This window comes from Oreochromis aureus, linkage group 5 (genome assembly GCF_013358895.1).
Source record: "Oreochromis aureus strain Israel breed Guangdong linkage group 5, ZZ_aureus, whole genome shotgun sequence".
NCBI classification, from domain to species: Eukaryota; Metazoa; Chordata; class Actinopteri; order Cichliformes; family Cichlidae; genus Oreochromis; species Oreochromis aureus.
Genome location: NC_052946.1, coordinates 21,399,622 through 21,425,914, shown reverse-complemented (window position 1 = coordinate 21,425,914; position 26,293 = coordinate 21,399,622). Strand labels below are relative to the sequence as shown.

The 26,293-nt window shown below is 38.4% G+C and overlaps 1 protein-coding gene and 1 long non-coding RNA gene across 3 annotated transcripts; one reads left to right on the top strand and one right to left on the bottom strand.

Annotated features, from left to right (window-relative positions):
• Positions 1–888: 888 nt before the first annotated feature.
• On the bottom strand, positions 889–12,025 carry LOC120440249 (inter-alpha-trypsin inhibitor heavy chain H3-like). 2 transcript variants are annotated; one of them, XM_039612354.1, is made up of 20 exons: positions 11,784–12,014; positions 11,261–11,421; positions 11,025–11,129; positions 10,602–10,764; positions 10,396–10,506; positions 9,259–9,387; positions 9,035–9,151; positions 8,758–8,926; positions 8,559–8,669; positions 8,223–8,404; positions 7,942–8,121; positions 7,734–7,855; positions 6,598–6,842; positions 6,095–6,130; positions 5,910–5,951; positions 5,317–5,427; positions 5,051–5,228; positions 1,546–1,694; positions 1,262–1,346; positions 889–1,170 (listed from the first exon to the last, which is right to left on the bottom strand). In XM_039612354.1, exons 1-20 carry the CDS (start codon positions 11,853–11,855, stop codon positions 1,041–1,043), a joined length of 2,598 nt encoding a protein of 865 aa, XP_039468288.1. In that variant the 5' UTR covers positions 11,856–12,014; the 3' UTR covers positions 889–1,040. The 2 variants fall into 2 exon arrangements, with proteins under 2 accessions (XP_039468288.1, XP_039468289.1); XM_039612355.1 differs by lacking the exons at positions 889–1,170; positions 1,262–1,346 and having other exon boundaries at positions 1,546–1,653; positions 11,784–12,025.
• A 741-nt stretch (positions 12,026–12,766) lies between these two features.
• LOC120440275 lies at positions 12,767–17,335 on the top strand. The gene is made up of 3 exons (XR_005613130.1): positions 12,767–12,900; positions 16,551–16,777; positions 17,273–17,335. It is a non-coding gene; the product is annotated as an uncharacterized LOC120440275 (long non-coding RNA).
• Positions 17,336–26,293: the final 8,958 nt, after the last annotated feature.

Here is a 26,293-nt window from a genome sequence, read left to right as displayed (position 1 = left end):
CCAAAGATTTCTACAGACTTGCCCAAATCAATTAATATCATAATTATGACTACATTAATTTGTCCTCGTCCCGTAATTCCTGACATTCCACCAGTTGGCGCATTAGGCGGAGTTGCTTAAATAGTTAAATACTATGAAAGGTAGCAATTGAAACTGATTGATCTCCAATGTGTTGTCCAACTTTCTTAAACTGGATGAGTTTAAAAAATTTTTAAGACCAGAAAAATGTCCAAACATTCAGAAGCTGACACAGAGGATGCTGATGTTGTTTGGCTCTACGTGTGTGTGTGAACAGTCTTTTAGTGTGAAGAACACCAACAAAAGAACCCCACAGGTCCCAGTTGAGTGATGAACACTCAGATCTGTTCTGAGAATTGCCACAACAAAACTGACACCAGACTTTGATTCATTGGGAAAAAAATGTTGATCAACAACACTGTTCCCACTAAAAGTGAACATAAGTGTTAAGACTGAAATGCCGTATTTATGTTTATTTGATATGTATGCATCTGGTGCTGGCCCAACACGTCTGTCAAATTTTAAAAGTCAATGTATCTCCTGAGATGGCACAACACTGTTCTATAGTATAACTATCTTTCAGATAAATCACCCAGGAAAGCATATTTCATTTAAGTAAAAGAATCTAATTAGTTTTAACTTTCTGTTTAACAACAAAGTGTAGAATAAATGCCTATTAATGTCAACTCTATCTATTGTCATTTATTAGATTTGGGTCAGATTAGAAGTTACACTGAAGTAACACAGTGGTGTTTTTCTGTGCAATTGTTTCAGTAGAATTCACATGGTTGGATGTATTATTTTGACACCACAACCCCAAATCCTATTTTTTTTTTTTTTCTTTCTTTAATAAAATGATGTAGACATGAGTCATTCTGCAATCTGGGATACTTTATTTGTTCATTTTAACAGGTGGAAGGACATTTTCCACAATAAGTTTATTATTAATAATAATAATAATAATAATAATAATAATAATAATAATGTTTTCTCTACTTTTAAACCACATATTTTCTAGTAATTCAGCATAATTCACACTTAAAGTTGTGCCATGAAAAATCTGCCAGTGGTCTCTGCAGGGCAGAGTCAGCAGACATAAGCCAGCAGTTCTTTGTGACAGGAGGGTCGGTGCTGTAGTCAATAGCGCTGTCACTACAAAAAAAAAAACAAGCTCATGTCTTGGTGGAATCTTAAACAGTTTTATGTTTTGAATGAAGAAACTGAAAACATTACAAAAATGTACCTTGTAACATCTGTCTCTTGGTTTTTAATCTTTAGTTTTGTGACAGGAACTTGCTGCACCACCTCATACACTGCTGGCTTTACAGCTGGAAAAAGGGAGTAAAACAATGAAACAAAAGCTGACACTGAAAACCAGATACTAAAACAGACACAGCAACAAGATACTTTTACAGAAACCACCTATGCTCGGTGCAAACTTTGTTTTTATTCTTAACATGACACTGACAAATTCATTAATTTCTTAAGCAATGAACAAAGTATGTGCATGCATGTCGTTTCACTCACCTAAAAGTCCTTCGGTGTTGTTGGTTGAGGGTTGCTGTCTTAAAACTGGCCAAAGGAGTCTTTGGCCATTTTTCTCATGTTGTGAGATGACCAGGAGAATGTCTTCAGCTGCAATGTGAATTTCAGTGTTGTACACAGTCACTGTAACACTGGAAAAATATGGACTTTATATGAATATTTTAAAGCTCTTTGAAGATTTGAAAGACCTTCACAGATCATTTCACTTGTCTTGGCTGACTACTGCCCTACTGAGGGCTGTAATAGACATTTCACAGTGTCACAACTCCATGTAATCCAACAAACCTGCTTCTACCTGGAAGGTTCAACAAAGCTAAAAAGAAAATGAGAATTTAATATGGAATGTAATATATAATACCCGTAATAGAAACTTTTCTAAGCTTGAGAAAGCTTACCATGGGCAGGGCCTTTTATTCAAGCACTAGTTGTAAAAAGAATTTCATGAAATTAATGACAACTTTATGCATATTACGATCCCAAAATATCAGCACACACCTTTGGATTTCCTGCTACTCAATGGAAGACTGATAATCTTCACTTCAGTGTATCTTTACTTGGGTGCTTCTGTATAGCTCTGCATACATGCATGCATCCCTGACTGATGACTGTCCTACAGGCCTGTTCTCTAAACCTCTGGGAAATCTGCATGTGCATGTGCTCTAGTGCTCTACAGCTGCAAGACATCTCAATACCTGGTGGTGTATCAAGTTGTATCTGCTATGTGTTAGACGTGTATTACAAGCAATCAGTAGCCGGATCCAAATACAGGGGCTGCATCCCTCGGAGGCCGCATTTGAAGGCCGATTAGATCACAGCCCTGGTGATGAAGGCTGTCCCAATTCGAAGGCTGCTCCAAATGCGGCCCACAAATGCGTCCTCCTTTTCACCAGATTTGAAGGATGGGCCAGGTGGATCCTTCGTGGCCCAACATATCCCAGGATTCATAGCACAGCTGTGGATAGTTTTTTTGAAAAAATGCCACACGGCTCAAGTGGGGTGGCCGAAGAGTAAACTTTTAAAAGTAAGTAAGTACTGAGTTTTATATCACTTATTTATGAGGCGATGCAAATGTTTTAATAACGAAGAACATGAAACACGTCACATGACATTAGTGATGTTAGTGCCGACGGTTCACTCATTAAGCTAAAAAAAAGGTGGTTTAATCATAGGAGTCTAACATGTGACCAATGGACCAATGTACTGGGAACTCATCTTGTTTAGTACTCCTTATATAACAAACAGAAAATACTTATTCTCTGTTGCTGTTTTTTAGTAGTGTTTACCACCTGAGACTTTCACCTTTGTGTCTGTCCTGCACTTTTCCTTCTCTCTTTTTTCTTTCTCTCTGATTGTTAAATAAAAGTATGAACATAAGTTACACTTGTGTTTGAATCCTACAGCTTATTGCATATTTGATTTCCATGTTTGAGAACTGCAAGTGGTCAGAGTCAGGACAGATGGACCCCACTGCTGCAGATCATCTGTGAGGTTTTGCACCCCTGATGATACACCAGGACAAACTAAGCAGTGTCTGAAGAAGCAGTCCCTCTTTGTGAGGGACTGCTAAAAATGTTTAAATAACCAATTATCTGTCCTAATTATCAGTCTTATTAGGCAATGTTAAAATGATTTTATCACTCCAGTGTTTTCAGTGTCAGAAAGATTACTCTGGGCCTTTAAGTTAAAAACTATGAAAGGCAGTTAAACATTTTTATATTAGGTCATTTTTAATATATCAGTCTACATTTTCACTTTTCATTTTATCACAAACATACAGTTATCCCAGCTCGTAAATTTTCTCTTTACCCCTATATGTAAGCATTCAGACAAATGTAATAATGCCAACATATTTAAAAAACAATATTTGTCTCTCTTATATACATCTATATTTACACTATAAAAGATGTATTGTGTTTGAGATGAAGATATAAAGTGATAGGAAATATAAATAAATGCAACTTGAATCTTTATTGAAGCTCAGTATTTGAAACTGAGTTCTAGTTCAGTGCTGTAAGTTTTTAATTAAATACAATAAATCTAATATTGACCATATTATATTTACATTACCAAAGTGAGATGAAACTAGTCTTATGAACAACATTAGTTGTTATTACTAATTGTTACTAATTGTTATTTATTACCTAATCTTAAAATTATTGTTCGGTATAGAAATGAAGCCCAACAATCATGTTTTTACAGTCCTGTGTTCTCAGCCGCAGATACTTAACAAATAAAAAAACCTCATGAAAAAACAAACAAACAAAAAAAGATCATTTTTCGCCTTCATTTCTGTCAAACATTCCTCTATAAAATGTTTCTAGCGGCTAGAAGCATGGTTGCTGGGCAACCTGAGCAGTGTGACTAAGGCTAGACAATCCCATTTAACAGCCTCAGACTTCTGGCCTTCTCGGTCTTCGAAGGACCCGGCCTACGTAGACAGCGAAGGCTGAGTCCTTCGAAGGATGTGGTCCCTGAATTGGGACACAGCTAGTATGTGCTTGAGACTGACTGGAACTGAACCGTGGGGACAGGCTGGGACAGGTGATGGAAGGATATCATGTGTTGTATGGCTAAAGAAGTTTATCCTATTTGTCTCCATGAGCCATTTTAAGATGATGCTTCAATCAGTGGCTGTTGATCAATGGTCAGGACAATTTGCATATCAGTGATCAAGAAACACACCTCACAGCCCATTGTTCATTCAGTAGTGCTAGTTTCAGTCATTGTGCAAATGTACTGTTTATAAGGTTGGGGAAACCTGCAGTCAACTAAGACTGAAAAAGTCACTTGGATGAGTGACAAAACGTTTCTAGTTCTATTATTGTAGGGTCTACCTTACTATTTGGCGCTGTATAAATAAAACTGAATTGAATTGGATGAACGGAATCAAATTTTTGGCCTTTCTGCAAGTTGTTCCTAGCTTTTCCCATTCAAAACCTCTTTTGTCCTGGTATATTTGTCTTACAATATTCCAATATTGAAGGGTTGCTGTTGCATCCAGAACTAATTTTGTTGGATTCTTTTTCTTTCCTGCTGCTAAAGAGTGAGACCTCTCACCACCATGTTCTCAGTTTCTCTGGGTATCTCAGCTTGAGAGCTGGTGTGTAGGGTAGTTAAAGCAAATTACATAATTTGAACATTTTAAAAATACTCAAGTAAATATTGTGCTACGAAGCTTATACACTGCTATTGATGTGTTTGTAGTTGTGATAGAAATGAACCTTTTATTTTTATTTTATGGCAGACATGTTTAAATTAGTGAGATTTGGCCAAATCTCACAAAATACTCCATACAAAAAAGTGTACAATTAAAATTATTAATGGCCCAAATTGCCCTTTTTAGGTTGCATTTCCCAGGATATGTTGACATCAGAGATGTATACACTGATCACCTCATGTAAATCCTGGGAAAAGAACTGAATAAGGGCGCACGTCTCTAAACAATACTGTGAGAACATACGTTTTGACCATTATACTGCAAAATCACCTGCCAACTGTCGAGGGATCCTGTCCAGCAGCTTGATATGTCACTGCCTGTCCATCTCGTACAGTGACCCTCTGTGATTCAGCGTCAACCTCAACATGCTGGTGAGTTTTGATGTGAATAAAAATTTTGCTGAAACCTCCGTTTGCAATTGAATCTAGCTCACCATTAACAGACAGGTCTACAACAAAAGAGAAATCCTGCTCTTTAACCACTATAAAAACTGGGGGAGAAATATAAAAATGCTCATGAGAAAGACTACTACTGACCTCTGCTGGGGTGGTGAAATAGTTTAAGGATTATAGCTCCACTGATGTAAAAGCAGAGTGGAACAGTCTGATTCCCAGTTGAGTTGAGCAAAAACCTGTGGAGAAGAGGAGCTAGAGGTATAGAGACACAAAGTTAGACTCTGGAATCTGAAAATAATCTGACAATAAAGAGCTGTGCAATCAACACTTACTCAACTCTTTTCATGCATTGGGCATTTTTGAAATTTTTTTCAGCGTTTTGGAAAAGTAAACATAAAACACATACTTTCTCTATTTCACAATTCTGAAAATGAATCCATTTTTATATATATAAAAAAAATAATAATAATTTTCCCATGCAGTCATAGAATGTTAGAAAACTTGCCTTAAGTTAAAAAAGTCATGGTGATATTGATTTTTTTTTTAAATTTTCACCTATAAATACAAGTTTTCCAATAAAAGTGTAAGATACTTCATAATGCATAGCACACAGACCATTTTATCCAAAAATTGTTTTTCCCTTTTTTTTGGAGGAATTCTTTCCCAAAGTCCCCTCTTTAAAATCTTTGATTTTCTTAGAACAAAAAAAGTATTCCATCAATGCAATACAGTACCATCAGTTAAGTCAATCGGGGCATCAACAGGCTCTGAATAATCTGCAAATAATTTAAACAGCACTAGTTACATACCGGAAAATTTCAGATCTCCGGTTGATATTGCATGACTTTGGACAACACAATAAAAGAAATCTTTGAATGTCTTAGAACAAAAAAAGTATTCCATCAATGCGATACTGTACCTGCAGTTTCGAGATCATAGGCCATGCCGTAATCAGCTGTAAAAACATTTACACACATCTAATTACATAAAGTTAATATTGCAAAGCTGCAGAGTATATCATAATAAATAAGGATAATTAATTCATTTATAATTGAGTTTAATTGATGCTTTTATTAACATCCATGCTCTGACACTAAAGTTCTAAACTAAATCTTTAAACAGCTCACACACACACACACACACACACACACACACACACACACCTTTAGTGGTGTCTCCCATGGGGATTTGTAATCCATATACAGCAGGTGTTCCTGTACACCAACCTGGCCACTAGGTTGTACCTCCCAGTTTAAGTTGTCTCAGCTTGCATCTTACATCCTGCTTCTGTCTGACTCACATCTATTTGACTCAGTCTGTTTCATACTCCCTTTATTTCATTCACAGAACATCTCTGAACTGTAAGCAATCGTCTCCTCAGCTGAACTGGAGAATGTTGTTGTATTGGTTTGATTTGCTCACCAGAAAGAACCCACCGCCCACTATAACCACTAGCAGGAGTAAGGTGTGCTAAATTGGGTTGACCTCCTGGCGACGGCCATCTCTGTGATGTTTCACCTTCCTTGGGTTTATGAAGCACATCTGTGTTCTCTCCTGGAGGCTTTGTGACCACCATAGATGTGAGAGGGGTCACAAAGCTGTACTTCAGTGACAGCTCCATAGCTTCCTTCTTCACTTTCTCTTTCTCAGGTCCAGATAATTGAAGCCTGTGTGACAAAGTATAAAATGGTGTTGTATGTAACTTCACACATTACAGGTGTTAAGCTGAACCCATGTCCTAAAATATGCATCTTAGAGACTTTCCTCACAGAAAGTCAATTCACCAAAAAACACACAATCTATTGTTTGTTACAGGTAAAATAAAGTCTAACCAAATCATGGAGATCCATTACCAGACCATAGACAGCCTGGCTGCCTATGTTGTCCAAATCCTTAGCTCCTGAGACACATACTTTTATGATTAAGTGTAAAAACTCTGCCTTTAAAAAGATGTGAAAAAAAGTTGATTTTGAAATTTAGGGAGATGAACAAACATAATTGTACTAATATAATTTTATATGGGAGATGTTTAATAGAAAGGTAAGAAATGGAGATGTTGATGTTAAACTACCCAACAATGAAGAGAACAGTTTATTACTGCAGCCATATTATCTGATGTCCCTTTAACAGACTTCTACTTGGAATTTTGGGACTAAATTTCAACCTGTTGCCCTGATCTAACAAACTTAAAACATTTACTGTTACTGCAGTTCACCTGTCTTTTTGACACCTTGTACATTCAAATTTCATTCTATACATTCAAGTTTCAGTCTATATGTTTGAGTTTAATTCTATATATTCAGACATCCATTCAATATATCCAGACTTTTCTTATAATGTATATATAATGTGATCCTAAACAGCATTCCATGATTATAAATGCTTAAAATATCTGAAAAGTAAAGAAAGCAAAGTATAAAATAAATAAACAGTTTTGATTTATAAAAAAAAAAATAGTGTTTTGAAGACACTGATGTAACGGTAGAAACTTTAAAGACATAAAAGCTGATTACACACTTAAGAGTCATACAAGGAAAGATGGCATGTATTATACTCACTCTTTGTCCAGAAGCTGTTTAACTGTGAGGTACGCCCAAACCCTCTGGATACGGTCATCAGACACTGTTCCAGTGGATTCCACGGTTTCATTTGGGTTAGAGAATATTATTCTTCTATTACTCTGTAATAAATTAAGTGTATCGTCAGTCTATCGTAAAAAAGGTTTAAGAAGAGTTCTGCTGATAAGTCCTGTGGATTGATTCTTACTGAAATGGCCACAACTTGAGGGGTGAAGGTTTCAATGTTATTATCTGTGATCTCACCAGCCACCACAATCTCAGAACCATTATAATAGTGACTGAAGTAAGTCTGGGTTAGATTGGTCCCACCCACATAGATCATTGTCACATCTGTCAGTAGAGGTGTGGCCACCTCTTCATAGAAACCCTGTTGACATACAGCGTGGAAGTGATACAAATCATGCTCTTTCTTTTCTTTCAATTCTCAGGGTTTCAAATCACATAAAAGAGTATCTATAATTTAAATACCTTCAGCTGTAAATCAGCATCAGAGTCTTCATAAATCCGCCGTGCCACACCATTATTTTGCAGCGACATTTTCTCAAGGAAATTAAAATTAACATCAAAACCAAAACCGAGACAGTACAGTGGGAATTTGCCCGCAATAGCCTGTCTTACATTTGACTGGATATTCTCCAGATTTGTCACCCCTAAAAAGACACAAGACATACCCAGTTCAGCTCAGAAATAATGTACGCTTATAATTCATAATAAATCAGGACGGTTAATCACAATAAGCTCACAAACACCTCAATTTCATGAAATATTTGTGTACATTTGTTTACAGATGTGCTTTATTATAACCTGAGGTTGGGTCTCCATCTGTGAGGAGTATAAGGATAGATGCTGAACCTTCTCTGTTATGTGCATTCAGCATACGTGCTCCTTGCAACACTGCTTCATTTATGTCTGTGGCTGAAATGCAACAGCAACAAAGTCTCAGTACACTGTTCATTGGCCCAATGTTTATATTTCAAAATATGTATTTAATACAAAATCTCACATCCTCTGTCTTGAATATTGCGTGCAAAGTTTTTGGCGCTTTCCAGGTTTTTGCTGTTGGCCTGAACGAGTTCTCGCTTCCAGTAAGAAATTCTGTCATCAAAAGTGATCAGACCAAAGTGATCATCTTCTGCCAGATCATTCAAAATGTGGACTAATGCGATCCTCGTCTGGATAAGAAAACATAATTTACAGACATTTTTGTTAGTTAAAATTTTTAAAAAAAGAAAAAAGTATAAATAAAATCATATAAGAAACCAACCCTTCAAATACTTTACCTGCTCAATTTTTCTGCCGTACATTGAGCCACTTTGATCAATAACAAAGACGACGTTTTTTGGTATCCGAGGAAGATCAGATGGAGCAAAATGATGAACAAAGTACCCGTCAGATTTCTAAGGTGGAGTTATTAAAAAAAATAAACTTGATAGGTTATAGGATTATTCAAGAGGCTTTTTAGTCCAAATCATACAGTTTGTGTTGCTAAAAGACCAGGATTTACCTTGATGTGTCCCAGTCCATTATCCCTGTTAACATCATAAACAATAACCAGATCTCCATTCATACCCTGATCTCCACAGCTGTCACACATTTTCTGTTGGTAGACTGTTGGATAGAAATACACCCACGCCTGGAAACAGAGTGAATCACAGTGTTTAGAAACTTGGAAGAGAGCGATGTCAGTGATTTTATTTTCTGTTTTCCGATTTGGGCTGATATTTGTATTGTTAAAAATCGCAAATTAAACATTCTCAGAATTACTCATTTGTCTCAAATTAATGCAACATGACTTTACATACAAAGAGTGTCGGAGAAGCCTAACCTTTAGAAAAAAATGAGATAAGAATCTACAAATATGAGTTCAAGAACCAAAACTTTAACCCAGAGGTCACTAACAGGTGGACCATGGTCCAGGTTTTGAAAACGCACTTGCCAAATTGAATGTGAGTTAAACCATTTCATGTAATGCCACTCAGCCAATCAACTCTGTGGATTCCAGGTGATAAACACTGGACTCTATAGTGCCAATAGTTGAGAGGTAGTCATTTGAAAAGACAGTATAGAAGAAAAGAAGAAAGATAATAAGAATAAAAAATAGCAACTCATGCAGTTTTACCTGCTGTTTCAAGCAATTATAAACTGCCTGAAGCAGTTTGTAAGAACTGACCTTTTCACTTTCTGGATACAAATGGTTCCTGAGACAACTTTTTCAGGTTTAAGGAACATAGACTTATGGAACTTCACCATGTTTGGGTCCACACACAAAAGCAAGGCAGTTTTGTCCAAAGTGAACATAATCAAAACTAATGATCAGTGTGCACCTCCACAGGTGTGTGAGATTTTTAACCAATGTTCAGTTCTATGCTGTGTGACCAATAATGGTTTTGGAATTATTTTTCAAATTATTTGTCAAAAGGTTTTGCAATTCTACTGATTTCATTTGATTTGACAGTCTATATTGCACACCAAATAATAATGATTATTTGTGCATTTTACTCCATTTATTTTCATACATTATACACTAAGATCAAGCTCCCTCTTACTTCAAATGAATAACAACCTGTTAGTACCTCAAACTGTCTCTTGTTAGAAAGCTCATAATTTTTTTTACTGTATTACAACAAAAAGATTTCAGTACCTGTTTATCTGCATGTGTTTTGGTGATGGCATTAGCGAGGGCTTTGGTGCTCAGACCTCCTTTCACATCAATGAAACTGATGCCAGCTTCCTCGTGAATGTGCACATCCACCTGATATTAAATACAATATAATAAAACAAAAGATCTCATCATGTGTGCTGTTATTTCAGCATTTTTCCACTAATAGATACCAACAAAACAATCACCTTGAAGTCTCTGACAGGCTGCATGGGTCGAGCATGGATTTGCAGCTCGTACTTGCCATGTGTGCGTTTCATCAGTTCCTCATATGTGAGTTCAAAAGTGACCTTTTTGTGAGCAGCCACAGTTACTGAGGTCTTAAATTCCTCCAGAGTCCTTCCTACAGAACTAAAGCAGAAACAATGATCATTTCACTTACTTGTAATTATGGCTGTAGTTTGAGTAGGGAGTAAGGTTAACTCAAATTATATTTTCCTATTTGCATTCGCATTAACATTATTTTAAAGAAATGAAGAAAGAAGAGAAAACACAAGAACAGACCAAACTAATTTTCAATGACAGAAATATTTTCTTTTTCTTCTTCTTTATCCAAAGGAACACTCAGTGTATTTGTACAATACCTATAATATTAATCATTTAGTTAATACCTGACAAGTCCAGCACTTTCACCACGGGACACAGCTTCAGTGTACTGCTGCTGAGCTTGCTCCTTAGCTTTCACAACACCATCATAAACTTGGCCATCGATAAACCTGAAGAGGACCAAGAGAAGCCCTTATGTAAATGCACACACTGCTGAATATCCTGTAATTTGTTCTTCAGTGTAGAATTCTTTATTTGCAAATATCTCTGGATGGTTACAGATTATTTTAACTTCACACACATTCGAAATTTACTGATGAATGCATTCTTGGGAATCCGAACATGGAATTCAATTTCCTTTGACTCATCCATACGATTGGCCACACGGCTTGTGATGACAGTGGTGGCATAACGACTGGTCACTGTGGAGTTAATGTGAAAGCTGTAGATGTCCCAGTCATCCTGAGCAAACACAGGAGGCACGTTTCACCAAAAACAAACAAACAAAAAAAGCCTCTCTTCAGGTCTTTTTAATGTCCAAATAACATGACAGTATTGCAAGTTATAATTACATATCTAGGAATAAATCACTTAATGGGAAAGGCCAATTGATCCTTAATCTAGCACTGACCAGCACCTTTATTAAATGCCAAGCTCTAAACATTAAAATAAGTTCATAGACCACTTTTTACCCTGATCTTAAACACATGATAAAGTAAACATGTACACACGGTCAGTATTTCTTCACTTCAAAAGACGTTACATTATCTTCTATTCTGTTCCCTTGAAGTGCTCTTTTGGTCCTTTATGTCTACTGAACTTACCTTGTTTGGCAGTGTGGAGGCCAAAGCAAAAAGGAGTCCTATGAGTGTGATTTGCACCACAGCTCTCCCCATGATGCCTCTAACCAAAATACCAGCAAAGCAGCTGAAACGCTCTTTTGAACTTAAACAAGGACACAGTTATTATGCACACAGTGTTTTTTAAAGGGCAAACTCACTCGCTTACACAAACACCGTGTCACACAAACATTCCCAGGAAACTGTAATTTACTGCTTACCCAGCACTTTATTAGACCTTTAATATTTACATTGAGGGTCAAAACGCAATGCGCTTCAATAAACGTGGCCAAACTTTGGTCCCACAGCTGTCTTTTTCATTTGTGATAAGCATTCTGACAAATCAAAGATCAGCAATCTAGCTTTTCACTGTTGGTGAATGTGACTAATATTATTGTCTCAGGCCAAAAATAGTTTATTTACGTATGACATATTTATTTAAGTATGAACAGCTTTTTTTGAAACAGTATGAATGTGACAAGTACTGGAGAGGTCTGGAAAAAAAAACAGGAAAAAAAAAAAAGCGAGAGATGTGATGTCAATTTTGTCGAAATGGTCTTTGTGATGGGAAGTAATAAAATCTATGACAATCATAAATTTTATCACATGTCATAAAGTATTAATAATAATAATAATAATTCATGTTTAACTTATGTATTAGTCAGAAATGAAATGTATGGAACAATAATTTATACTTGTGTTTTGGGCACACATTATTTTCATAACTGCTTTTATTCACGGTTGGATGATGGATGTGTGTGTGTGTGTGTGTGTGTGTGTGTGTGTGTGTGTGTGTGTGTGTGTGTGTGTGTGTGTGCGATATTACATAGGTAAGGCTTTATAACAACATAGAGGAGTAGTGATGGTGAAAGCTGGATAATTTGTACCCCATTGGAAGTGCATAATTAATTTTATTTGGTTTTTATGCAAAATTAGATCACAATCAGTGAAACTTAGACCCTCCACACTCTGTGTGAGTCAGACGTCCCAGTGAGAGAGTCCAGAGAGACATCTGGATATTCACACAACGGTCACTCAGCAGCTAATGAGAAGCCCTGAGGGTTCAAGCCGCGACCTGGAGCTCCTCCTTAAAGCATCAATAGTAAGTAAGGATGGCCCTCACCTCAAACTCAACCAGTGAGAAAACTGATAACTTTTTCTGTAGATGATCATTGAGTAACAGCTGTTGGGGGGTTATGACACCCTGTCACCTGAAGCCATAGGTCAGAGAGAGAAACCAGGTTCTTGCTTGCTTGACATTTACGTATTGGAAATAGCCTTATGTGTCAAACCAGCGAGCTGGAGCTCCTCCCTGAAGCACCAATAAAGTAATTCAAAGAGAGGGTGGCCTTAATCTCTGCTAATGAGAAGAGCAGCAAGGCAGGCTTTTACCAGATCAATAAAAAAAAATTGTCAACATCACAACCTAGTTTCAAGGGGGAGAGATAGTGCAAATAAATAACAAATTACTTTAACACTAAAATTTAACTGAGAAATCAGCTACGAAGAATGAGAACTTTTCTCCACTGTGGGCATGAGGCCCTGCAGCCTTTCGCTGCTCAGCCCAACACAAACAACAGGGCATCTACAATGGCACCAGAGAAGCTTTGGATATATGTTTGCTGAGTCCATAAACCAGCTGAAGAAACTCTGGAAGAACAATGGGCTTTAAATTCTGTCCCAGAACTGAACCTCTACCAGTTTAAAGTCATGAACTTTTTAAACTGCTAACAACCAGAGTCACTTTGACAGCCTCTGACTGGGCAGTATTGACTTTGACTGTCACCCCCAAGATTAATACGAGCCTGAGAGAGATGCATCAATAATGAGATGCCCAGACCAGAGATCAGCAGACAGATAAAAAAAGACATCATCAAAAACTGTCAGTACCAGGCTCTAATCCAGAGTCCAAACGTCTTCTATCAGTGTCTTTGGAAAAAGTAAGGGTTACTTTTTGGTTTCTTTGGTTATTTTTCCTCTTAAAATAAAAAGACAAAGCTGCTGTTCAGGCAGTATCCCCACTCTGGGCAGGTTGGTGTGAGGTCTATCAATAAATAGCCATGCGGTTCTTTGGTGGTGTCTTCAAAACTCTCCAAGAAGAAATGTTGGAGTCCAGGAAATGTTTAACAAGCTAATGTATTAATCTGTAATTTATCATGGATGTTTTGAATAACAGCACGTAAGTACTGTTCATTCTGATGGTTCTACTGTGTTTACCTTGCAAAAACACATTATGAGTCAGCATCGTGACACTAATGTTTTTATGGCGTCTGTAATGTGTAAAAATACAGACCACCTATTAAGGTTTGACAAATGACATTGTCCAAAAAACTAAAATGATTCTGGTGAGAGGGAAACAAACTTTCATCTTCAAAAAAATTAGGCAAGCCTTTAATGAATTTAATCCTGGTTATGCTGGCCATGAAACATGAACATGAAGAAACCATAGATGACCTGGAAAGTGCTGGAGTCCTTGTTAGCATTGGACATGCCCTTACCATTTATTTCGTCACGTGTACTCATTGGACTTACCCAACCGATTTTAAGTAAACATTTGTGGTTGAAAAAAATCTGGAACATTCCTGGATGTGATCTGGCCTTAACAAAGGCTCAAAAATGCTAAAAGAAAACAGGGAACAGTGTAGACAAGATATGGGAAGTAGACTGTGGAGGATTAAAGAGCATCTCTGAACCTTGTCATACAAACTTCCAGTCAGAATATCATGCAGGGATGAGTCCAGAATAAACAGGACAAGAGGTCAGTATCAGCAAATCTTTATACACTTTTATGACTAAAAAGGGTTTGCAATAAAATGTGACTATCACAGTGAAGTCCACTAACGACTAACAGAGTACCTTTAATGGTGCAACCTGCCAGCAATGTAACATCACCTGATAACTCAGTCTAGCTAGCAGGAAAATTATAGGTGCTTTTCTTTAACCAAATCTACTCCAAATAAATACCAAATAAATATGATCCCAAGTGTTTTCCTAAGGAAATAATTGGTACCAAATTGCTGTGAGATGTTTGCACATTTCCCAATTAATATTGCACCAGTCCCAGTTGACATAAAGACAAAGCCAAGGAAAAAAGAATCTGTTTAAAATCCGGCCCTACTCTAAAACAAACTAGAGAGAAGAAAAACAGTGGTATAATCACATGTGCAGCCTGTCCTCCAACAGTATGAAAGAGCAAAATTTAGTATTGTGGTCTGGACAATCCAAAATGTGATGTCCCCATATGTGGACGCCAGGTCCTAAGAGGTTAAACTGCATTAATATTTTTAACATATATAAATAAAAGCTTTTTTTTAACAAGCCAATGAAAATGTACATGGGCCATTAAACTCTGAAACACTGAATTATTATTAATATTCATTATTAACATCTAGACCGTCATAACGTCTGTTTCCAGCAGCACAAGAACTTGACTCCTATGAATGTCAGAAAGCCTTCAAGAAGCCAGAGTAAAGGTACATTTTTATGCCTTGGGTTAGATCGCATGCATACATACCCACACACATATATATATATATATATATATATATATCTATATCTATATATATATGTATGATTTGACATTTGACTGTACTTGAAATTATTTACATATACAGGGTGGGCCATTTATATCGATACACTGTAATAAAATGGGAATGGTTGGTGATATTAAAGTCCTGTTTGTGGCACATTAGTATATGTGAGGGGGCAAACTCCTCAAGATGGGTGGTGACCATGGTGGCCATTTAGAAGTCGGCCATCTTGGATACAACTTTTGTTTTTCAATAGGAAGAGGGCCATGTGACACATCAAACTTATTGGTAATGTCACAAGAAAAACAATGGTGTGCTTGGTTTCAACGTAACTTTATTCTTTCATGAGTTATTTACAAGTTTCTGACCACTTATAAAATGTGTTCAATGTGCTGCCCATTGTGTTGGATTGTCAATGCAACCCTCTTCTCCCACTCTTCACACACTGATATATATATATGTGTATATATATATATATACATATATGTATTTGTATACATGTATTGTACATATATGTATATATATATATATATATATATATATTATAAGAAAAGTCTGGATATATTGATTGGGTGTCTGAATATATAGAATTAAACTCAAACATATAGACTAAAACTTGAATGTATAGAATAAAATTTGAATGTACAAGGTGTCAAAAAGACAGGTGAACTGCAGTAACAGTAAATGTTTTAAGTTTGTTAGATCAGGGCAACAGGTTGAAATTTAGTCCCAAAATTCCAAGTAGAAGTCTGTTAAAGGGACATCAGATAATATGGCTGCAGTAATAAACTGTTCTCTTCATTGTTGGGTAGTTTAACATCAACATCTCCATTTCTTACCTTTCTATTGAACATCTGCCATATAAAATGATATTAGTACAATTATGTTTGTTCATCTCCTTAAATTTCAAAAACAACTTTTTTTCACATCTTTTTAAAGGCAGAGTTTTTACACTTAATCATAAAAGTACGTGTCTCAGGAGCTAAGGATTTGGACAACATAGGCAGCCAGGCTGTCTATGGTCTCGTAATGGATCTCCATGATTTGGTTAGACTTTATTTTACCTGTAACAAACAATAGATTGTGTGTTTTTTGGTGAACTTTGCTGAATTGACTTTCTGTGAGGAAAGTCTCTAAGATACATATTTTAGGACATGGGTTCAGCTTAACACCTGTAATGTGTGAAGTTACATCCAAAACCATTTCACACTTTGTCACACAGACTTAAATTATCTGGACCTGAGAAAGAGAAAGTGAAGAAGGAAGCTATGGAGCTGTCACTGAAGTACAGCTTTGTGACTCCTCTCCCATCTATGGTGGTCACAAAGCCTCCAGGAGAGAACACAGATGTGCTTCATAAACCCAAGGAAGGTGAAACATCACAGAGATGTGATGTGATGTTAGAATACCTTACTCCTGATACTGAGCAGCCGAGTTTCGCGCTTTCTGGTGAGCAAATCAAACCAATACAACAACATTCTCGAGTTCAGCTGAGGAGACGATTGCTTACAGTTCAGAGATGTTCTGTGAATGAAATAAAGGGAGTATGAAACAGACTGAGTCAAATAGATGTGAGTCAGACAGAAGCAGGATGTAAGATGCAAGCTGAGACAGCTGATACTGGGAGGTACAACCTAGTGGCCAGGTTGGTGTACAGGAACACCTGCTGTATATGAATTACAAATCCCCATGGGAGACACCACTAAAGTTGTGTGTGTGTGTGTGTGTGTGTGTGTGTGTGTGTGTGTGTGTGTGTGTGTGTGTGTGTGTGTGTGTGTGAGCTGTTTAAAGATTTAGTTTAGAACTTTAGTGTCAGAGCATGGATGTTAATATGAGCATCAATTAAACTCAATTATAAATGAATTAATTATCCTTATTTATTATGATAAACTCTGCAGCTTTGCAATATTAACTTTATGTAATTAGATGTAAATGTTTTTACAGCTGCTGATTTTGATCCTAAGATTAGGTCCCATCGTTACATCGTGTCCTATTACTATGCAGGTACTGTATTGCATTGATGGAATACTTTTTGTTTGTTTCAAGAAAATCAAAGATTTTAAGGAGGGGACTTTGGAAAGAAATTCCTCCAAAAAAAGAAAAGGGGAAAAAATAATTTTTGGATAAAATGGTCTTTAGTGCTATGCATTTTAAAGTATCTTACACTTTTATTGGAAAACTTTCATTTATAGGTGAAAATTAAAAAAAAAAATCAATATCACCATGACACTTTCTTAACTTAAGGCAAGTTTTCTAACATTCTATGACTGCATGGGAAAATTATTTTTTTCTTTAAATATAAAAAATAGACTCATTTTCAGAATTGTGAAATAGACAAAGTATGTAAAATTAAAGTGTTTCATTTTTACTTTTCCAAAACTCTGAAAAAAATTTCAAAAATGCCCAATGCATGAAGAGAGTTGTTGATTGCACAGCTCTTTGTTTTCAGATTATCTTCAGATTCCAGAGTCTAACTTTGTGTCTCTATACCTCTAGCTCCTCTTCTCCACAGGTTTTTGCTCAACTCAACTGGGAATCAGACTGTTCCACTCTGCTTTGACTTCAGTGGAGCTATAATCCTTAAACTATTTCACCACCCCAGCAGAGGTCTGTAGTAGTCTTTCTCATGAGCATTTTTATATTTCTCCCTGAGTTTTTATAGTGGTTAAAGAGCAGCATTTCTCTTTTGTTCTAGACCTGTCTGTTAATGGTGAGCTATATTCAATTGCAAACGGAGGTTTCAGCAAAATTTTTATTCACCTCAAAACTCACCAGCATGTTGAGGTTGACGCTGAATCACAGAGGGTCACTGTACGAGATGAACAGACAGTGACATATCAAGCTGCTGGACAGGATCCCTTGACAGTTGGTGTTAGAGTGAATTGTTAATGTTTGTCATTTTTATGCTTACCATCCATTTCTACATTGTTTAACTGTGGGATGAAAGCAGTTCCACAGTCCCCCTCCCCAGATTCTTGAGTTTTTGGGTGAGGGGCTGTAGGTTTGATTACAGACACATCCTATCTGGAAGGTCTGTTTGATGTAAGCTTCCTGCCCAGCAGGTCTCTCTCACACACACACACACACACACACACACACACACACACACACACACACACACACACATATATATACATACAGTGCCTCGTCTTTGTAACCAAGGGGGGTTAAGAGGGGAGGTACGTGTTGTAAACTATTGTGTGAACTGTAACAGTTTGTCAATAAATAGCTGTGAGGGAAGCTGCTCTTTGAAGGACTTTGGGCTTGAGACAGGTTAGGAGCGTGAGCTCCAAGAGCTGGTTCTTGACCAAAGGCCTCCCTGCTTAAGTAATGTCGATCGAACACTGTTGCCTTGTTTTTCTTTCATGGGAATAAGTCCTGGATACAGCGGGGTCTGAGTTTAGACCCAACATTTATTTGGTCCTCCGAGCCGGAGCCTAACACATCGCATTCACCGAGGAGAGGGAGAGGACGCCACCGCAGTCTGCTAGCATCCATTGTCTGGGACGATTGACGAAAGCCCTGGTACTTTGCTTTGTTCCTGGCCGGACAGTTTGCGCCTGAACTCCCCTCGGGATGGATGGCGATTGACGGGAACCAGAGACTCTTCCCATGAACGGAAACAACACGAACAGTGAGTACAGAAGGCCTTAGAGAGCGGCTACGTGCCCGTGCGTTAAAGCAGGTACGTGAGTGCTCAAACTGTGCGTGTAGACGCAAGCTGCCTGGTTTCTCCGCCAGTGTTTTTGTTTGTTTTTAATCTTTTTTGATTTATTTAAGGAGGGTTAAGTCGGTTTCTCCACCGAAGGAGGTTTAAAGAGGTTTCTCCACCGAATAGAAGGAGGGTAAGGACGGTTTCTCCACTGAAAGGAGGATAGAGCTCTATAAAGATAAAAAAAAAAAAAAAAGGTTCTCCGCAGTTAAGGGCGTTGAGTGTATGGTTTCTCCACCAATGGTAAGGAGGAAAGAGCTCGCCGCGGTAAGGGGGATTATAGGCCTAAAAAGAGTGTGAATGAGCGTATATGTGTGTGAGTGCCAGTAAAGTGAACGCAGCAGCACAGAAGGAAACCTAAGTGGTGTTAACGGATTTCGGTGACCTGTTATGTACACGTAGCCTGGGTTTTGGTGTAAGTCGCGTTGCCTGCTGCAAACTTAAAAGAAGTCTGCCTTGAAAGAGGATGAAATACACAGCAAAGTTTTTATTGGGCAGCACGTGGTGTGTGGATCGTTGAAGAATGAAGTGAAATTGTGCGCTAAGCAGAAGTGAGTGTGAGCGTGTCTGACGTCACGGTGTGTGTGAAGGTATCCAGCTGGGGTAGACGTGATTCTGCAGGTCACCTTCCCAGCGGACAAAGAAATAACATAGTTGTGTTGATGAATGATAACACAAAGAGTGTTTGGTGTTTCTCAGCCTGAAACAGCTGTAATGCTACTTTCTGTTTTGGAGAGAAGGACAGTTTTAAAAAAACAGAGAGAGAGAGAGATGTGTGTTGTTTTAAGCAGTGATGAGAATAATGAAAATGTGATGAGAGGAACACAAAAACATACAGAAAATGGATTAACTATTCTAACCCTACATGCATATACACAATGAATGATACTCATGAAGACCAGACAGCATCTTAAGCATGAGATTCTGTTTGTCATCTTGTCCAAGTCACTAGTAAGATGAAAGTGATACATAGACTAGTGGACTGAATATTATAGGAGGACAGATGACTGCATCATAGAGGAAAACAGAATGCTGATGAGGGGTTTTAAATGAGTGAGCTGAGTGAGCTGATTGTGAGTTTCTGGTGTGTGAAGAAGTTTTACCATGGCACACATTTGGTTACATGAGAAGAAACTTATTATGTGATGAGACAACAGGGTTATGCTGTATGTTGTGTGTGGCTGATTGGATGAATGTTTGAGATTGATCTAGCTGTTGATTTGTCTTTTGTTACTAAGTTGAGCCTGCCAAATGGGTTGTTACAATTTATCCCCCTGGCATGAAGAACACGTGTCATGACTTAACAAGGCCTTTCTTTCCTTTGCTTTCCTTTATTTTCTTTCCTTTCTTTTTATTTTGTTACTTTCATGGTGCACTGAAGGTTTCGTTTGATGATCTCTGTTTGAGCAAATATGCACGATTAGAATAGAAGCGTTATACGACTCGTCGTCGAGAAAACTGTTGCAAAAGTTGAGTTTCTCCAAAAATTAAAATGGGCTTGGGAGAAAGCCACTTATTTGGGACAATCAGAAAACAAGTCCCTGCCAAAAAGGATTCAGCGACGTAATCCGATTCTAAAGTTTTTCTTTTTCTTTTGAAATGACGTCATTGCTGGCAGTAGAAACTTATTGCGTCACGAGAGATTCTACTGTCAGCAAATAAAAAAATGAGTGGAAAAACTGACTGACAAAAGCTGACAAGACTGACTGACTTAACACCATTGTGTGAAGTTAACCCCCACCTGACAAAGGTGTGGATGTATCTCTGTGTGTGTCTCTATTGCAGGAGCAGAAGGAGACCACAGGAGGAAACTTGGGTCACATGACTATGTGAACTCTGCAAATTTAGCCTTTTAGTTTAAAATTCTCTGTGTCTGTGAATTCACCATGGGTGTGTCATTAACTACTTTGTGTTGCTCACAGAGATTACTGTGAGAATGAGTGTATACGAATGCGCAGCGCTAACATTTACCTTTCTTTTTACAGCAGATGGTTAATCATGTGATTCGATCATGTGATTTATAGCAGGACGCATCTTAATGATGTTTTTCTATCACAGGATTACTGAGATTTTGAGTGAAGAAAACTGTGGTTACAGGCTGTGTGTTGATGATGAAATTACACTGTGTTATGGAGAAAATATGAAAATTACAGGGGAGAAGTGAATACAGTGTGACACTGTGTTTGAAACCAGTGTTACTTCTTTTTACAGCAGAGTGTTAACTTTATGACCTTTTTACAGCATCTCTGGAATCTGGATGGCCGGCACCTGATGAACCGTGTGTTTGGCTAATGTTTGTTTTTCTTTAAGAGTGCTTGTAAAGGATTCAGCACAGACAGACAAGTGACAATTGAACAAATGTGCAGTGGTTACAGAATAGTTGAATATGGGGCTCATTAGCTGGCCACTATTGAGCTCACAGTGATAAAAATGAGTGGAGTGACAAACTTAAGGAAAGTCACCGATTAAATTGTGGAATAAATTGGGATGATTCATGATTTGGGACAAATTATGATAATAATAATAGTGATTTAATGACTGGAGAAAACCTGCACATGATATTTGTCTTTTATGCTGAATACTTTATTACTCTTATGATCTATAGTTGGTTGAGAATGTGAAGTTTGATTTAAAGACTTTGTCTTCCAGGATACAGGCTCTGGGTGGAGCTGAGAGTTAAACAAGCTAAACATTTAATTGCTGACTGATGTTTTTACACAGGGTTACAGGTTGGAGTGAAGATGCTCCAAGGGACAAACCCTGGAGATTGTTTTAGGGAGACTGTGCAACATTCTTGTACATGTCTCATTGGGGAGTTGACACATGGCGGAAGCCATGTGGTGAGAGGAGTGTCATTTTAATTTGCAGATGTCGTGAGGTGCCATGACGAAAAGGAGTGACTGAGAGGATCGTCCATAAGATGGAAGCTGAGGCCAGGAGAGAGGCTTCAGGAGGATCGGAGATCACCTTCAGCACAGAGAGCTGTGCTACTGGGCTTCCAGGAGATCGTCATGAGGAGACTCTGCACTGCAAAATCTTAAATGAGATAAAAGAGTTTCGACATTGATGTTGAGGAAGACAACTAAGGTGTACGACGTGCTCTGCCTTTAAAATCTTCAGCAACGTTGAATCGTGAGAACCTGAGGGAGTGTGCCAGGCTCCAAAAAGTGACAGCGCAGAGGAGGTCCAGCGATGGACTTGTGGTTCTGTGAACAGCACAAATGCCAGGTGACTGTGAAATAACTAACAGCACTTTTTCCACAAGTGAAGCCAGTAACTTACTATCCTACTAGATTAGCTCTAGTTGCTTGTGCTTTACCTCCATGCATGAGATCAGTATGTGCAGCAGCTTAAGCTGTACAATGTTTCAGGATATAGTTTTTCACCTTTTTGACACTGTTAGTTCCACACGAGGTAGATGTCTACTACTGCAGGCTAAAATTACATTTCTGTCACCTACAAGACACCTGTCTTTAATGTTACTGTTACTCTCACAACCACATATTACCATAAAGTGATGCACAATTCTGAATCCGTCAAACCTTTTGCCAACGAAAGAAGAGGGCACTTCTCATGAGTGTAGAGAGCACGTAGAGAAGGAGTGTAAGCCGAGGGATGACTTAATAGATGTGCCACTTGGTGAGGGAAAGGTTTGGTTTGTTGATGGTTTGAGTTTTACAACAGTAGAGGGACAGACTAAAATAGGTTTTACCGTAGTAGATAGTGCGAAAGTTATCTGTGCAGGACAACTGACATGTTTCATATTTGCTTGAGTAGCAGAGATAGTAGGTTTAACGGAAGTGTGTAATGCTGAAGAGTGTCAATATACACTGATAGCCAGTATGCATTTGCTACATTACATTTCTTTGTAGTACAGTGGGTGAGACGAGGTGTGACAGCCTCTACAGGGAAACCTGTAGAACACGCCAAACTCTTGCGAAATCTGCTGGAGGCAGAGTTATTGCCCAGTAGAATTGGCGTTTGCAAATGTGTAGCACACATGTGAGGGAAAGATCCAGTTGCATTAGAGAATGCTTTTGCACATAAGATCGCGAAAGACGCAACTTTACGAGAACATGGTGTTAACATTTTAGCAGTGCAATGCCAGCAGACGTTGGCTATTATGTGGAATGCACTGGTAGACATGCAGGGCCACTCACCTACTGCAGGAAAACAGCTGTGACTTACAGAAGGAGTGAGCTTGCAGGATGGTGTTTGTTATCTGTGTGATAAACCAATACTGCCTTAGAATTTATATAGGACTGCTGCTATTTTGCGCCATGGGCTTTGCCATGTCACAACAGGAGGGAGATAATGAGTAGTTTATACTTTAAGATTAAAATACCCTTAAAAAAAATTTTTGCAGGTCATGTATGATATGTTGCAAGCACAATTCTCGGGGTAATTTGAGACCTAAGAGAGGGAAATTCCCCAGACCCGGTCACCCATTTTAAGTTATTCACATGGACTTTATAGAGCTGTCCAACTGTAATAACTATAAGTACTGTTTAGTGATAGTGTGTCCTTTTTCAAAGTGGGTAGAAATTGTACAAACTAGAAAAGCAGATGCCATTTCGGTTGCCAAAGCAATATGTAAGAATATCATTTGGAACATGGGATTCCCAAGACCATTTATAGTGATAATGGTCCACATTTTGTAAATGAAGTTATTAGATTAATGGCACAACATCTAGGGATAACACTAAAACATCATTGTTTATATCACCCACAAAGTGCAGGGTTGATAGAGAGACCTAATGGAACAGTAAAGTTAAGACTTAGGAAGAGACGCAGGACATGGTTAAACGGTATAGAATTAGTTAAGATGTATATGAATGTACATGAGGATTACTCCAACAGAGAATGGTCTGACTCTTTGAGATTATATATGTTAGAGTATTTAGAGTTCTAGTCTTCTGTAGTGATGATAGAAAAGCAGAAGAGAGATCATATTAGCAGATTAGATGCTTAAAATGTTTAAAAATGAATAAGTCTTGAGAACAAATGATCTGCCAGATGATTCTGTTCTCTGCAGGAGCAGTGTCTGAAGTCTGGAGATTGGATGTTGATAAGGCCATGGAGAGGAAGTGCTGGTCCAGTCCACGGTGGGAAGGTCCCTATCGGATGCTGCTGACGACGACCACAGCAGTGAAGATTGCTGAAAGGATTACTTGGATACATCAAGCGCACTGCAAGAAGGTGACACACATCCAGGCCAGCTCGGGGTAAGTGGCAGGAAGACCGGGTACAAAGGGGGGGGAAAGCCTCCAGGGCCCCTCGTCTCAATCCGGTGAAGAAACCAACTGAGCCACAGGTACTCATCAGAATGGCTGGGAATGTGCTGTGCGCCTTCTTGTGCCTGTGGACCCAGAGTGGGATGACAGGAGCGCACTGGGACAGAGCAAATCACACCCAGTACCCGCATGGGGTTTTTAACAACTACTGGTGGCAGTTTGTGAACACAACCGCTCACATAAAGAACGAGACCAATGGTTATGCTTGTGATGCCACTGTCTACACATTCTTCTGGACTGTGGCCATATAGCATCACTGAGAGCGAGACAGTTGTTTGGTTGCCTTGGCAACACATCCAGGAGTAAACGTACTTGAAACACTGCCAACTTTTCAACTGCTCTGAACCTGACTGGACGGTTGATTCACCAGTAGCTGGGAAGGTGAACTGCTCTGGTACAACAGACCTGCTAGTCTGACTTAAGAATTTGACTTGCTGCAGGACATTGAACAACTAAACGAACCGGAAACAGGCCAGTTGCCTATGTGTATGAAGGGCAATGGATTAGTCCAAGTTGGAGATTTACCATGAAATTTGTGCAACATCACCTATTCTTTGTGTCCTCTGCAAGAAGGATGCAAACAGAGAAGCCTTTTGTCTACATTTACATCATGAACACTTCTCTAAGCTGGTTGAGGTTTTGAGCCAAGAAGATCAAAACAGCTTGATCCAATTTCCTTTACAAAACTTTTCCTGTGGTGACAACAGGACAGGAGAAGAGTTGTAAATGCAGACTAGAAAGCGAAAATTTCAGAAGAAATTTTAAGTGTGCCTATGCCGCTGCTAATCACTGTAGTTTGCCATTCATACGGCTACAGAGAGCAAAACTCAGCAGAGCAGCCATTCTCCACCATGAGTTATGATAAAAACAAACACCGCTCGCGCCTCACAGATGACAGCTTACAGTTTTGGGTAAAGATGAGGTGACTTCAGTTACAGCCCGATTTGCAGGCGTTGTGCACAGAGGTTCATGAGCAGAAGTCCCATTGTATCACGGCAGACCCCGACAATGTTTGCATGAACATGCTTTGAAGCATTACGTTATGGACCACTTTTCACACATGGTTGGTGTACCCACACAGGCAGCTGTAGCTTTTCAACTCATAGCCCAACACACACCCAAAAACAGCCAAGAGAGCACAGACTTTACACCCGTGGGTCCACCTCCCCTGCAGCGGCACTGCAGACCACGCCCGACACACACATCAAACACATAAAATAAATATTTATGCACTTTCGCATTCACTTTTTGTTTTTGTTATTTTTACACAGTGTTCTGAATGATGAACAATGGTCTACAGCCAATCTTGTGTATTATTATACAAACTTTGGTTGTAAGATTCAGATAAGTATTTAATAAAAGCTAAATATTTTATATGAGAGTAAGAAAGAAAAGTATATCTTTATGTCCACCTTTCTCTGTTAATGCCCTACCTGGCCTCCTGGCAAAAGCTTTGCTAGATCCGCCCCTGCACAGTTACCAGCTGTCAGCTACACAAAAAAGGAGCTTGGTGTTTACAGGGAGTGCAGAATTATTAGGCAAATGAGTATTTTGTCCACATCATCCTCTTCATGCATGTTGTCTTACTCCAAGCTGTATAGGCTCGAAAGCCTACTACCAATTAAGCATATTAGGTGATGTGCATCTCTGTAATGAGAAGGGGTGTGGTCTAATGACATCAACACCCTATATCAGGTGTGCATAATTATTAGGCAACCTCCTTTCCTTTGGCAAAATGGGTCAAAAGAAGGACTTGACAGGCTCAGAAAAGTCAAAAATAGTGAGATATCTTGCAGAGGGATGCAGCAGTCTTAAAATTGCAAAGCTTCTGAAGCGTGATCATCGAACAATCAAGCGTTTCATTCAAAATAGTCAACAGGGTCGCAAGAAGCGTGTGGAAAAACCAAGGCGCAAAATAACTGCCCATGAACCGAGAAAAGTCATGCGTGCAGCTGCCAA

Bases quoted from the DNA above. Each gene is read 5' to 3' on its own strand.
- LOC120440249 (XM_039612354.1), bottom strand. From the start codon at position 11,855: ATGGGGAGAGCTGTGGTGCAAATCACACTCATAGGACTCCTTTTTGCT. The intron at 11,422-11,783 runs GTAAGTTCAGTA...GTGTTTGCTCAG, and splicing joins CCTCCACACTGCCAAACAAG to GATGACTGGGACATCTACAG. The intron at 9,388-10,395 runs GTACTGAAATCT...CTCTGTTTCCAG, and splicing joins AAACACATGCAGATAAACAG to GCGTGGGTGTATTTCTATCC.